The sequence below is a fragment of the Cygnus olor genome, chromosome 11, assembly GCF_009769625.2.
Source record: "Cygnus olor isolate bCygOlo1 chromosome 11, bCygOlo1.pri.v2, whole genome shotgun sequence".
In the NCBI taxonomy this organism is placed as follows: Eukaryota; Metazoa; Chordata; class Aves; order Anseriformes; family Anatidae; genus Cygnus; species Cygnus olor.
In genome coordinates this window covers 18,428,781-18,444,219 of record NC_049179.1, presented here as the reverse complement: position 1 = coordinate 18,444,219, position 15,439 = coordinate 18,428,781, and the positions used below count along the sequence as shown (strand labels likewise).

At 43.0% G+C, this 15,439-nt stretch overlaps 1 protein-coding gene across 2 annotated transcripts in view; it reads left to right on the top strand.

The window, feature by feature from the left end:
* ADAMTS17 (ADAM metallopeptidase with thrombospondin type 1 motif 17) overlaps window positions 1-15,439 on the top strand; it is a 177,361-nt gene that overhangs the window by 61,134 nt on the left and 100,788 nt on the right. For both annotated transcript variants that reach the window (XM_040570362.1, XM_040570361.1), the window contains exon 8: window positions 7,317-7,422. In XM_040570362.1, coding sequence (XP_040426296.1) covers window positions 7,317-7,422 — 106 coding nt within the window. The remainder of the gene's footprint in view (window positions 1-7,316; window positions 7,423-15,439) is intronic.

The window sequence follows — 15,439 nt, the reverse complement described above, 5'->3', positions numbered from 1 at the left end:
GTTTACAGACATGAAGAGCTGGAGCCGCTTTGTTATCAGAAAGGTGTAGCACGGTACGAGGCGAAGAATGAGCACATGGACAAACCCCAGCTAGATGTGAGCTTATCTGCTTGAAAACAGGTGGAGCACATTCCTGTGCAGAGCTTGGTGGGGGATGAACGGCTCACCTGAGCAGCTCCCTGCAGCTTCAGTGGTGCAACGGCTCAGATTTGGGTTTATCTGCCTGCAGTCATCACACAAAGCCTAAGGCACGTGTCTGCACCTGGCTCTTACAGTTGCAGTCCAGGTTGTTTGAAATGTAACCCAGGGCCAGCTGGTAGACCCTTGGGTGCCATAGCAGTAGTTCAGAAGGTATTCCCAGTACTCACACTGTGAAAGCTGTTGTGTATTTCATTCCTCGTGCTGCCAGGACGTGGTGTTCTGAGGAGCGTTACACTATCAGCTATAGCAGCACCTGCGTTGTACCCGCAGCTTGCATTGTGAATATGGGGGAGATTGTATTTGTTAGTCTTCCAGGGTACGTGGGCTGAAAATCGAGAGATTTAGAGGGTAAGTACGATTTGTGTTTCAGCTATTTATTTTCCTTGCTGGACTTTTGGGATTCTGACAGCAGTTCTGTGTACTGGAAGTGACAGTGTTTTCAGAGTTACAAGGAAGAAGAGATTTTATTGGGCACTACATGACATCAGTCAGTCCCAGAGGGAAGGTGTCTAGCCACAGAGTACTTCGTGTTCTGGGAAAGCATCTCAGCAGATCCTGCTGGTTTGGAGGCAAGGAGCGGAGTTTTATAGAGGTCACGCTGAAATTCAGGGTAAGGTAGATTTCCCAAAGAAAGAGGGGGATTCTGTGATGAGGGGCATGTTTGTGACAAGTTGCCTAGATCTGGGAAGTCAAGGTCTGCGGTGTGTTCTCAGAAGTAGTGCTGAATTTGGGTGTGGTATTAACAGTTATTTGAATACTGTATCTTAGCTCGCCTTTCTGTAAATTTGGTGCAGTACTTGCCAGTTTCTGAGGCTGGGAGGAGTATTAATGGGGACTTGGATACCAGTTTGAAATCCTTGAATGGAAACGGCCTGCGGTGTAGGAAAACAAATGTGTGCCATGTAGTGTCAGAGGAGCAAGAGTCACGTGGCTTCAGTTGGAGGCTTCTTCTGCTTGATTTCTCTTGGAATCCAGATTATCTTCTCCCTGCAGAAATGGCATGGGTTTACTGGTGCTCAAAAAATCAGTGCTGGGAACTACTTCCTCCAGCCCCTTTTCTTCCACCAGTTAAAAGAAGGGGAGTTGTATACACCTGCATCACCCTCTACACCTGTATTCCAGCTTTCATTCTGCTGAATTACAAATTCCTTCTGAGGACTTCTACCTGGACTATTCCCTTGTTATCTGAGGCCCTCCCCATTCCTCTGTGGAGGGTTGTGTTGGTACCAGTCCCATGTTGCCCTGTGTCCTCCATGCAGCTCAGCCACCTCCTGCCCTGCAGGGAATTGAACTAGGCTGTAACTGATTTCTAGCAGTGCCTAGCAATCGGTTCCGTTGGATGGTCCATGGCATCAGAACCTCTTCTCCTAAAAATGTTTGAATAATTTATCACGTTGATTGTTAACTTGTTTTCCTACCTGCTTGTAGCTGTCTCCTGTGCTTTGTGTGGTTGTACTGCGATTCCTGTACTGGTGATTGGCAATGACTGCGTTGTTTCTAGCGTGGTTTTCATTAAATACAGTGACAATGAAAATTATTGCTAAGGAAAACAGTTTCCATACATGAATGTTAAACTCTAATGGAAACCATGTTGTTACTGCAAGATTAACAGAAATTGGCATCTAAATGACTATCCAGCACTAAGCCAAATTAGTCTGTGCCACTAAAATTGCATGTCTGGCCTTGAACTAGCACATTCTCATAAAATGAAGGAACAGCTCAGCCTCTTAGCTTCTTCTGGATGATCCCTGCAAACCAAACTTGGAGCTGGAGGCTCAGTAGGACAGTGATGGCATTAACCTTAGCCTCTGTGTTTTGCATGCTGGAGAGGGTCCTGCTAGGGATGCTGTTGTTTTTCACCTGGGTACTGCTGACGTCTTGGGAACTCTGTTTGTTCAGCTGTGGAACAGGGATTATGTTGAAGGCGGTTTAATTGTTTCTTCTTTTTTAAAGTTTTTTTTTAATTTGGGGATTTTTCATATATAAGTGTTATAGAAAGGAAAAGTATTCTTCATTTCTAAATATCACAAGCACTGAAAGTTTCTCTTGGTGACTGACTTGATGTGTAAATACAGGCAGGGCGCCTCTGTCACACATATTATCGCAGTAAAACAAAAAGGCAGAGTGTGAATTTTTTCTAGGACTTCCGAATTTCCCTTTGTAGGATGTTGAAGGCTACAGGGGTGTAATTGATGGCAATGTGAGAGCCGCACAAAGAGAAGAGTCGTGGGAGGATGAGAAAAACATCAGCTCAATACCAAACTGGGAATGGTGGGGAATGGGAGGTTTGCTCTGTGCATGTAGATATACACGGGTCTCCATCTGTGCCAAGCAGACTTCAGGACTTCAAGTTTGGCTCTCTTCCCAACAGCAAATACATTGAGAAGAGGGAAGCTAGCCAAGTTTTAATCAAGTAAAAGTTCTGTATCCAGAGGTGGCTGGCAAAAGAAGAGATTAAAGTATTAGGAGTGCAATGAAAACAAGACATTAGAGAGTTGAAAGCTGGAGTACCTGGACAAACCACTTGCTGAGTGAATATTCCACAGTTGTCAGAAGGAAGCCTCGGGTGTTTTGAGTAGGATGAAACGTGAACCCATGCACCAGAACTTGTCTTCTTCCAGCTTTGGCTATTGCTGTGGCAAATGTGTAATATCCTAATGTTGAGCTGAGCTGGTAGGATAAATGTAATCATTCCCCTTAGAGATACTGCTAGCAGAGGGCTCATTAGCTGGCAGAAGGGCCAACAGCTGCAAACTGTTTATGTATGACAACTTTTTGGATAAATCTGAGTTTACACAGTTGCCTGTGCCCTAAGGTTTGCTGTGGAAGTAAAGATAGCTTTGCGTATTCAAACCGAAGCACAGAAGTTACGGACTGTAATTATGCAATTCCTCATGGGAGAAAGGAAAAAACCCTCACACTTAGTAAAAATAGTAATTGGCTTTCCTCTCCTTCTACCACTGATGCTCCTGCTTGACCTTTTTTAATATTAGAAATAGATTTGTGGTCACTGCGGCCAGTTAGTGTATCTGGAAAGATAAGGACTTTGTGTCTCTGAAGAAAGCCCCTGTCTGTATTTGCACGAGCACAATATATATTAAAAAAAAAAAAAAAAAAAAAAAGGCAGCTCAACTTTCTTCCCATTTTTTTCATTTTCACACACCTGTTTCCCAGACAGAGCCAGAAGCAAAATTACCAAGTGAAGAGAAGTTCCTCTTATGTCATTCCCAGCCTGGTAGAATCACCGCATGCCAAGATTTTCATGAGCATGTCTGAATTCATGAAGTTTCAATTTCAGTTTTGCAAACTTGAAAGGCCCGGATAAAAATTCAATTTTTAGAGGCAAAATCAGTTTCCATTCATCCCAATAAAGAAAAAAAAAATCATATTAACGCAGCTACCAAGGCGTTGGACTACTATCCTTGTCACGTAACGGTGTGTTTTTCTCTGCGTATCAGTTAATATGCATCACGGTACTGCGTTACAGAACAGTTGCATTGATGTTAATGGTTTGGATGCATTTACTAAGGAACTGTGTTAGGTTTGCAGGTGAATAGTGTATTTGCTATTTTGTATTTGTATTTATAGTAAAATGTATTAGTTTAAATAAAAAGTTCTAGTCTTAGGAAATACTTTGATACAAATTATGTAGTTCAGAAACATTTGAGGCAAGCATAATGTCATAAAAATCTGTTACAACCAGTTTGCTCCAGAATGACTTTTACTAATAAGCACTCAGTTCCTAAGCTGGACTTTTTTACTGAGTTCAACTTCGGCGAAGTTTTCTGCCATCTGCTTTTCCACCATTATAAGTTTCTTAGCCCAGTCCATTTCTGCTTCTATATTGTCTGATCCCTGGGCTCTGCTGCACCAAATGTCTTTAATAATTGTAATAATAAACTAAATTTAAATGTCTAGATTTTGAACGTGGTCACTGCAGATATTATAAAATGGCCACACAGGATTCACATTAAACATAGAAAACAACTAATAACAGTGAGGTGATTAAGAGTCTGTAACTGAGCCACGGTTGCTTCTTTTTCAGCCACTGATGAATGTACAAGCCCTTAATCATTCGTTTTCCACCGTTGAGCAATGAGGCTTTTAGCACAGAGCAGCGTTATTGCCAGTCAGCTTCAGTGGGGATTAGAACCGCTAAACAGAGACTTTAGAAGAATTACTGCTTGAGGCCTTCATGATGTATTTGACATTTTAATTGATGTTTAACCTCTTTTAATATATTGCCAGACCTCTGGACTATTTTCCTACGCCACATCTCTGAAACATGGAAATACTGCCCCCTTCCATTTCCAAGTGCCAGCAAACATCGAAACGGTCTCATTTTATTAAGTTTATCAGAAGGAAATTAGCATGAATCACTTCAAGCTAAATTGGCTTGCCTGATTGGCCACTGAGCTACAGATGCAATACTGTTTTGTTGCCTCTCAGTTATATCCCCTTATGTCAAATACAACTGAGAGATAAATTGGCAGTGGTTAAATTGAAGATAAAGGCAGAATAAGCAGGATTAGGGGTAGGAACAAAACACTTTGTCAGAATCCTGCTCTGGTCATGGCTGTTGGCTGTACCTAAAACTGCTGAAAGGTAACCAAAATATCCCTCTGTATTCATCAGAAGTGTATTTCAGCGGAGCTGGGTCAGTATTACATAGCTGGGTTTGCCTCAGGATCTCCCGGAGAGACTTTGGAGTAGATGGTAATTGTGCCACAGGGTGATAGCACGCCGTTGTGGGAAGAGCCTGGGCTGTGTAAACTAATGAGGAGGGCAAACTCAGCAGCCCTCACTACTTCTCCTCTCGCACAGCTAAGGATCAGGATTACCAGCAGGGAGCAGGATTACCAGCAGCTGATGGGCCATCGCTGTCCCTTTGGCGATGCAATGTGCTCCAGTGGTGAGGCAGCCGCGGAGTGGATTAGCAGTTTGGCACCAAGGGTCCTTCTTTCCAAGCACCCGGTTTCTGTACACATTCTGGGAGAGGATTTAAGAACTCAAAAATGCACAAAGGCACAAATCTGAGGGAACAGAGGATTGACTGAGTCACCAAATCATTCCTTTCCGTCTTTGTGACTCAAATACCGATTTTTTGTTTCCCTTTAACCAAAATCTGGCAGTTGTTCTTAATCTCAGATCCTCTGCTATTGGTTTTACAATACACTAACATTTTCCCAAACTGTTTTTTTCTTTTGCCGGAAGTATTCCCAGAAATTGCTGCTCCCAAGTTGGTTTGGAAGCAAAAGGCTGTAATCGGTGCGGATATTATTATTTACAAGTTACCATAAGAGTGCATATGAGGAGAGATAAATCGGGAGAAATATCTGCTTCCCTTTCAGAATCAACCAGGAATGTTTTGTGATCTTTAAAAGAAACAGAAGGCATATTCATAGCTCAGGACACCCTGCAGGCACCAACAGTTGAGATTCTGTTCTCTGACCAGTTCATTAGGCTATCATGTGGAGTGAGGTTGCAATCTCTTTCTCAAAGTAACTTGTTACTTCCAGAGTGTTTCCTTGATGTCCTCGTGACTATTATGAGAGCAAAAAGCGAGTCAGTCTAAGAAGGGTGATGAAACTCAGACTTCTATGGTCATCGATTTAAAAAGATTAAATCTTGATTTTATTTTTTGCATCTGGTATGAATCTGGCATTCCGCAGTCAGCGCTTTTAAAGTAAGCAAATGTTAGTGTCTGATTTCTATGCTGCCTTCACTCTCTGCTGCTAATGCTGAACTAAAAGGCAATTGCCCACCCCTTCATTCCATCCAGAATTCCCCTTATAATGGATATTCATGTCCATATTGTTGTCAAAGCTCATAAAACAGAACTGGACTTCTTCCAGACCTAAAGTTTTACACCGTTCACCCCCTGATGAGCACAACTTCGTCAGTTCTGACAGAAAAAAATAAAAGAGATCATGTCTCCACTGCACAATGGTGGTCTACTCATTAATGGCAGATAGATCTACCGACATCTCTGTGAGAACAGTGTTACAGTGAGGAAATAGATCTCATTTTCTGATAAAGATAAGCAAATAGATCTGCTTTGAAAAAATTGAAAGGCATTTGTGAAAGGTCTTCACACTTCCCCTTTCTCCAGCATGGCAGAAGGATGAGTGAAGTGGCAGAATGAACTCAGCAGTTAGGTTGCTGTGTGCTATTTGGAAACCTTGTTTTATGTGCACACTTGGCATGTTTGGGTGCCTTTTGACATCTGGCCATTTAGCAGTGGAGGACCTGTATAAGTAGAGGCATCCTTAGGCTCCTTCTCTGTCTTTAATCTTTGTGCATAGCTCCCAGTGCCTTAACTCTGATTTCTAGGTGGCAGATGAAACAAAATTTCTGCAGCAAATTCTCCTGTGCATGGCCTGGGATGCCCTTACAACACGTCCAAAAAGTACAACAGCACTTCTGCAGGGACAGTCCAGGTGTAGGAAGGGCGTACAAGAACTTTTGCTTTTCCTTAGCAGAAGTTTCATTCTGTAACTTCTGAATTCCTTTGTGACTTCAGTCTACAACTGTTTCTGGTGCCCAGACAGACAGGCCCAGAGAATACTGCACAATCTTCTGTGGGATCAAGTCTTAAAATTCACAAAGTCATAGAAGGCTTCTGCCACCTATGTTGGCCTTCTGAGTTACCACCAGGAGTGGTGGTAAGACTCTTGTCTTCTGTAGGTATGAAAATAAGGGGAAATGGAAGAGCTTTTCAGAGAATATCAGCTTTTATTATTTTATTCCTTCCCATCAACATTATTCTGAAAATCCAGGCAACTCCATTTAGGTAGTTGTTAAGGCTACTTTGCTATATCTTCTAATACTGTAGTAGAGGGCATTAGTAGACAAGCTTCGGTGAGCTTTTGAGTCTGTATGGACAGTGAAATATGTTTTCTAGTGAAAAGTGTCTGTGCTTAACTTGATTTTTTTCCTGTCTGCTAAAACCCTGGACTGATTTCTCAATAATATGAAGAAGAAATACTCAGATGAAAACTACTCCATACTAGGTGCATTTTTTGTCCTTTTGGTTGGGTTACTGTTGTACATTTTGAGTGCATGAGTTGCTTCACCAACTCTGATGGGACGCGTTCTCTGTGTTTCTGTTGCAGGAATTGCTTACCTGGGAGGTGTTTGCAGTGCCAAGAGAAAATGTGTACTTGCTGAAGATAATGGTCTCAATCTGGCATTTACAATTGCACATGAACTTGGGCACAAGTAAGACCTTGTCTTTCCATTTCTTTACTGATGCTGCTGTAGGATACTTCTGTTTAAAGCCATACAAATGAAATTGCTGGTGCACCATGTTTGTTATGATTTCATAAACCTGTCAAATTTGTGTAAATAACTGTTTCAGCACACACAAAACTTTGTTTGATCCTCCTCTATTTTCCACTGTCCAGTTTGAATTGGAATAGCATGAAAAGGCCTCGTTCCCGTAAATGGTTGGTGTTAATAGCTAGAGACAAATTCTGCAAGTTATGCTTTAGAATAGGCCCAGGAAAACAACATCAGCTTAAAAATCTTTGAACTTGCCAAATCTTCTCTAAAGTTCAAGTGTCTCTGTCAAGGGTTTTAATAGTTCAGTACTTTGGTAATAGCTTTACACCTGCGAGTGAAATAACTTACAGTGACAGAACTGCATTTTGGGAATCAAACATCAGCATTTTGGGAATGCCTTTAAACATCATCACTTGATCAACAGAAAGATATTGTATGACTTGAGTTGTCAGCTCAACCACAGCTGACCAGCACACTTTGACTGGAAAAAAATAGCAAAGGATGTGATAATTCATAGTCAGACTGAAATTTACAGAATGAGCTTACCAGGTACTTTCTGCAGGTGACTTTGAAGACTGTTAAGCTGCCTGTAAATCTTCCATGGGCAGAATAAAACAGAATCGACTGGAAGAGTCATTTGCTGCATAATCTTAGTGCAGTTAATGAGTTAACCCAAAGGTCAGCATCCATTTTCACTGCTTTCCAGGCTAAGTGTAATGTGCACTTACTCATAATACTTACGAGGTTTTTTCCCTTTCCATTGACATCACTCTGATTGCACCGTGTCTCAGTTAGGCTGTGTAATGTATAGAATTAGACCAGGAACAAGATTATACAGGGGCAAGGGCTGTGCCTATGGGATTTTCAAGTGCTCCTTCTTTTAGCCTCTCTGGATGGTAGGTGGGAAATCCCACCATTGTTTCTTTAGTAAGAAGCTGCGCAGAAATTTTGTCTGCACCCTTCTGGACTCCTACGGTTTATGTGTCTATTGTATCCTTCTTCCCTACAGTAACAAATATTTGACAGCTAAGTCAGAGCCAATGTATCATGTTCAGATTCTGGCCACTCTCATTGCATGACAAATAATTATTTTATAGCGATGTATTTCAGAGTTGCTTGGAGGATATTTAGTTTACTACCAGAAATGACAAGATGAAAATGAATCTCCTGTTCACCCTCCAGTGACACCAAAGGCAGCTGAGCCAAACCGAGGGTGGTTTCAGCAGAAATGAAGGACATTTGGTTTTGGTTTTATTTAAACTGCATGCCAAGATGTTAAACTGAGCCTAAGCTTAATAACAAATTAACCTGTGGGTAATGTTAAGGGAAATTCAGCACTCATCTTTGGATGGGCCAAGAGCAGGAGGGAAAAATACTTGGGCTGCAGAAAATCCAGCTGTGTAAAAGAGTGAGACTGGTCTGCCGTGGCGTTTGCCAAGTTTCCCAGCAGAGCTGTCAAGCTTCCTTCTAATAATGCCTTGCAAAAAATCCACAACACAAATCGGGGATGTAATGCTTTCGGATGCAGCTCTCCATCTGTGCAGAGAAGAGCAAATCATTTTCTTCCCTAAGTGCAGTTTCGGTGGTAAGAGCACAGTGTCCGTTCTCTGCTGGTTTTCTTTCTTTGCCTCCATCTTGGAAAGCTATTCTCAAGAGATGTCTAAAGAGGCTGGCAGAAGATGGCTTGGGCTGGACATTGAGTGCACCACTGTGCAGGGAAGCTTTGGCTTCAGGAGAGTCCTAGATCCTGTTGTGGGGGGAGATGGAGAGCTTAAATAAAGATCGCAGGTGGAGAGGGACAGGTGGCAAAGGAGATTGTGTTTTGTAACAGAACTGCCTTATGAACCGCTTCCCTCAGAGAAAAGAGGCTGGAACAGGCTCAGGCAAGAGAGGTTAGGAAGGTTGCTTGGGTATGGAGGGACTTGGAGGGTCTCTAAGAGCCAATCTAGAGACCTGGGGTCTCTAGGTCAGGGGAGCGTATCTCTGAGAAGGCACCTGAGCCAAGAAGGCACCAGCTGAGTTAGGTTAGAGAAGCTGCTGTCAGGATTCTGCTACCACCTCTTCCAGGTTAGCCTATTCCACGCTGCGTTGCACTTCTTTCACGATCCGGAGTGAGCCCTCTAGCCCTTCTGCCCACTCTTCCCTCACTTAATGTGCATGCTTAATCAAACCCCAGTGTGCAGAAGAAAGAGAGGAAAAAACACCATCTTCTTGTCACCACTCTCCCTGAGCATCAAAATCATCCCTGGGTACTGTCACCCACCAGTGGCCTAGTTATAGTTAGTTCCGTCTGGTCAATTTATTGATGCTTACCTGGCCTTGAAGTCAGCAGGAATCTTCCCACTGACCTTATCGGGAGAATAAGGAGAGGCCTGACACCTGTTTTTGAACCACAACAGGATGCTGTGAGCAGACCTGTTGCTGCATGTCTTGTGCACATAGAAAGGCTGCGTGCAGGCTTCCCCTACAGACTGGTAGAAGTTTTTAAAATGACTGTGAGTTGTGCAGAGACAAAGAAGCTGAGAAGAGCTTCAGGTTTAAAAAGGAAAGCCAAGGAAAACTAAGGGCAATTTTCTTAAACTTTATTAAAAAAAAAAATCCAACCCAAACTTACACCCATATGGGCAAAAATATAAATTTTGGAGAACCATAATGGTGAGCTTTATTGAGGGCTGATTTCTGTAGTGTTGAAAAGCTGAGATTTATTGCTTCTTGCCCTAAGACTAACAAATGTCCTTGGAGATCACAAGCTCAATTTGGTGTTCACAGATTGTTTCTGATGTAGACTTTGGAAAAAGTGAATAGATTACTAATTGATGTGTCAAGTTCCTAATTTGCAGCTAATGTCACTTGGACTCTCTGCAAAAACACTGTTACGGACAGCTGCACTGAAAACATGGAGACATCATTAAATAGGTCCACTAGGATGATGCTTATAGATCCTATAAAAATTCATCTGCAGGTTTACCTTATAGGGTGGTTGTTGCTTGATTGTGAGGTGAGTGGTGTAACTTCTGTCTGTTGTATTTACATCCTTAAATCTGAAGAGAGAGTTTTGGTCTGTGGACACAAATGGAGCATCCATTGGAATTCAGATGCAATTTTTCCTAAAAATTTGCTGCTACAAGAAAGAAACAGGGTAGAGACCACTGTATGTATGTTTAGGCTACAAATCTTAAACTTTTAACCATATAAAACAGGATGCTCAGCAGGCATTGCTCCTTGTTCAGCGTGATCAGTAGTGGATGTCTTTTAAAGTAACACACTTTACTGTAACCACAGTTAATTGGTTTTTATCCAGAGGCTGCTGGGTGGAGTACTGTGTTCTGACCTACCCAGAAGACACGGTGATCACTGTGGTCCCTGAAGTCTTAAAACCCCTAAGTCCAAGGTTTTCAAATTATAAACCGTTAAATCTGTTGAAAACATTCTTACTCTCATCTTTCCTCAGACTAGTAGGATAAGAGTTTAAAAATGCCCTACTGTTGTCAACGGGATCCTGAATAGTGCTTCTGTCCTCCCTCACGAACTGCACCAGTGTGATCTTGATCTGAGATTCATACCCCAAAGACCACCCTGAACAACTGTGACTTTTAGAAAAACAGTGCCATTTCCCCCTCTCCTCCGTCTCTTTTTGCCTACAGCGCTGCCATTGTTACCATTTTCAAGACATTCTGTAAAGAAAAAGGCAAATGATTTTTTTTTCAACAAAAGCTGGGATTCGTCCTTGTATCCGTTACCCATAAATGAAGCGGGTGGGCTGTAGTCAGTGGTTTTTCAGGACAACAATGCCAGCTTTGTTGCCATTCCTGTTTCTTTCAACAGCCTCAGCTTTCCTCTTGTGGGCTGGGGGGAGGCTTGGGTGGCAAGGGAAGATTCCCATTCATGAGCTAGCGGAACCTGGCACTGCCTATATGGTGAGAGAACAGCCTGAGGTGGTGTGGCTGGAAGCCACGCTGTGTCAGATGCCCTTAAGAAAGTGGATCAAAATCAACTAACAATAAGGAAGATGCAGTCCGATGCCAGCAGTCTAAAACTGCATGGCCTCAAACTTGAAGCTGAAACAGATGAGGACAAAAATGAGTCCAAAGGTAAAAAGCCTATAATGCACAAACCAAAGAGCTCTGGGTTTGGAATCAGCTAAGAGAAGTGTTTAGGACCAGCAGGTTTCTGTCCAGTATGATTATTTGCTTTACATCTAAGTATTGATAGACGTAGCTCGGTTACAATGACTTCAGGGTACATCATTATTTGCTGCGTAATTAAATACGACCTTTGTGGTGCATCTTGAGCAACAATGGCATTGCAGGTAAAGGAAAAGTGGTCCCTGGGTGTTCCCTTTTTGGCCTGATATATATGCCAAAAGACTTGTGAAAAATTGTGCTGCTCTGGTCTGTCATGTGCAGCACCCAGCAGAGGGGTTCCGTCCTGGAAATAGTTCTAAGGCAGGATGTGAAAGTCTTGCAGGCTGAAGGAGGAAGCATCTTGAACAGGTACAAAATTCATACAGAAAAAAGTCCGATGACTACTTGCACTGGCAAATCCAGGTCAGTGCGGTGCAGGTGTATGAGCATGCTTCGTAAGAACCAGACAGGAAGTTAACATCCTCCTTCCCCTCCAGTGTGTACAAATGCGTTTGAGAATTGCAAAGTTCCATAGGGAAGCTGAGGACCACCGGAGTAAATCAGACACAGATCTCCAGAGTCAGGTAACGCTGCAGAGTGCGCTGATACAAAACCATTTCTGTTCCTGCTCTGTGATTCCAGACAGCACAGTGCCAGTGGCAACGGAGCCAGCCAAATCACGGTAACAGTGCAGGGGAAGAGTTCTGGAAATGACATAAAAATGGAGGGACCTTTGCTACAAATCCTTACTTTATCCTGGGATTATAACATTTAGCTGCAGCTTGTTGGAGCTAGGAAACTGTTTTAAAAGAAAGAACTCCCAGCCCTCTCTTTTTTAGAGCAGCTCACTGTATTCTAGCCTTGAACGCGTGACTGTACTGTTGTAGGCAGCCTATTTTTTCGTGAAAGCTCCCATCTGGACTTCTTTTTCTCACTCTTTTGACCATCTGCATTATCATGATGGCAAATACAAGAATTTCTTAAAAGCATCTGTAAACAGCTGGTTTTTAGAAGCCTGAGCAAAGCAACCAGTAAGGTCCTGGGGTGTTACGGTGCTGACAGAGAGATCAGGCAGAGAAGAGAATGCAGACCTTGCAGGTGCTGTTTGAAGGATGCTGGGGGCATGAGTTAGGCTCACATTTATCAGGCAGGTCCTTCCTGATCTGAATTTCTGTGGAATATTTTTCTTTAATTGGTATTGCAAAAGTATACTGATTAATGACCAGGAAGCGGTCTGTCCCCATATTACTACTTACCTCCCAACAGGAATTAAAACTAACATCACTGAAGTTGCAGAATAAAATCTGGAAGCACGAAAATCTCGGTGTCAGGGTTATCTGGATAACTTCAGTTCTACCTCTAGTCTGTGCTGTGAATGAGGCAGAACTTCAATGCACAAGGTAGTGTTTCAGCGCTGCCAACAGGCTTCTTACTCCAATTCACCAGTGTTTTACCAGAGAGACCTTGCAAAGAGGTGCCCATCCGTGGGCCTGGAGGTTCCTATCTGTTTACGCGATGGCTCAGGGGTGCAGCCTGTGGCTGTCTGACAGGACATGTGTCTTCTGACTGTGTATACCTCTCTGACAGCACTGCTGGTGGTTTGGATGTAGATTCTGTCTCGTGGGGAGCTGTGGTGCAATTCCCTCTGCGCCTTTGTAAAAGCTTGTGTGGCTGCTTTGGCCACGCTGCAGATGACAATGTGTTGGAACTCACATGGCTGCGTTTGGAGGGACTGAAAATCAAGGTCAGTTGGATCCCAGGGGTCCTCCTCCGTTGGAGGCTGAGACGATCCCATGCAAGCTTTACTCCGGCAAGCTCAGGTGCTAATAACCATGTTGCTGCACCAAGACAGCCTGAGTCGCTGAGAAGTTTGTTTCAGACGTACCCCAGCTAAATTCTGCTAGTGCCAGCGCTCCCCGTTTTAAATCTCACAGGAGAATGTCGCTGTTCCAGCACGCTGCAGTCCCAGGATTCCTGGGAGTGACTGACTGCCGTGTAGACATACCCTGGGGCTGGCCAAAAATGCTGGCAGCAGTCCGTACCCACCCTGGAGTTGCTAATTTTATTTTCTGCCATTTGTGTTGTAAATCTGTTGTGGAATGTCTTGCTCTGTTCCCAGGCTCCCTTGTTCCCCTCCTCCCAGGTTTTCATTCTTCTTCCACAGATAATTGCAAGCACATTTTCACAGTTAAGTTACCCCTCTCTGTGCAGCTCCAAGCAGACATAATGAAATACTGTCTATTTCATCATGTATCTTTGTACATCAGAACCACTACGATCAGGTCAAAACAATTATTTAATAACGTACTCTGGTTTTGAGAGAGGGCTATGTACAGCCTAAAATTTCAGGAGATGCTTCTTCCGCTTCGGTAACACACTGAGAGGTCTGGTTTAGACAAAAAAAAATATTGTGAACCTAAGTAGCTTAATATTTGTAGCTTCATGATAGGAAGCAGAGATCAAAGATAGATATAGATCTAAACATAAATAAAAACAGCGGAAGCTTCTGCAAGCATGGATGGTTTGACTTGATATGTTGAGGAAGAGGTAGTGGTGGGGCATCCCTAAAGAGAACATGTGTTTGCCCGGTATAAATTAACTTTCTCAGGTCTCTTGTGTTATATTGAATTCCAGAAGTAGAATATTGCTGTTGTATTAAACTTGGCTGGGCAAGTAGTTTCAGTAAGGACAGATCCATGCATGGATATTCACGCACCATCAGTTTTAGTGTGAGATTAAAGACGTGAATCCATTTGGTAGAAGCTGAAAAGAAGTTGGAGAAGGTAGAAATTCTGGGAAAATCAAATGGAGAAAAAGACGGCTGTGAAGGAGAAATTGAGAAGTTTGAATGGTGTCATATACCATATGGATAATGTGATTGATTCTGCTTCAATTGTGTGTAAAACTGCAAGATATTTACAGGTACAGTTACTAAACCTGCTCATACTAGTGTAGTGGTGGGGTCCCTCCCCTCTGTCGTCTATCTTTTGCCACCCATGTTATCTTCCAAGCCTGGTAGTTTACTTACAGTATTGGGGTGTAACCACGTTGGAACTGGGCATGGGAATGTCTGCCTCCCGTTGCTCTGTGGATTCCTGTGGCCAGCATTTGTGGGATTCTGGGCAAGGGTTTCTATGGTTTTACTCAGCGCTTTGCGAAAGATGCCTGTGCAATCCTGAGTGAAGCAACGTTCTGTTGCAGACCCACTAATTCCTTTGGTTTCGAGCACCTCGTACAGCTTTGCTTAACATAAGAAAAGTGCACCAAACAGGCAACCAAGTTACTTAGAAAACTCCCAGACAGCACAATTCTGTTTAATCAACTTAATCAAAGCTTTGTGGCTTTGCCAGCTATCTTTCTTTTTGAAGGCTTATTCTGCTGAGTAGGCCAAGGCCGTGTTTAATAGCTGGGCTGTAATGATTTGGCAAATCTTTCATATGTTTCCTGCTACTGGGCTTCTGGTTTCATACTTCATTGGCTTTGCTGGCAACAGCCTCGTGGACCCAGTGACCCAAAGCACAGGAACAGGACAAGCCCCCATTGTGCGACCTCTACAGTACACCCCAACACACGGATTATTAGGTTTGCAAGTGCAACTTAGCAAATAATCATTTGTTTTTATACAAGGGCAGCAATCTAGCTGAAGTATTTACTTTTCCACTAGCAGTTGGGTTCCAATAGCTTGTAACCCAGGCTGTCTGCCTGGCCTGCTGAGTTCAACAGGTTCCAGGTGAAAATGACTGCAGAGCTGGGGAAAGTGATAAATCCCAGACTGTCATGGGGAAAGCCTTCTGTGGTAACTCAGCAGCAGCAGCAATGCCAGTAGAAAT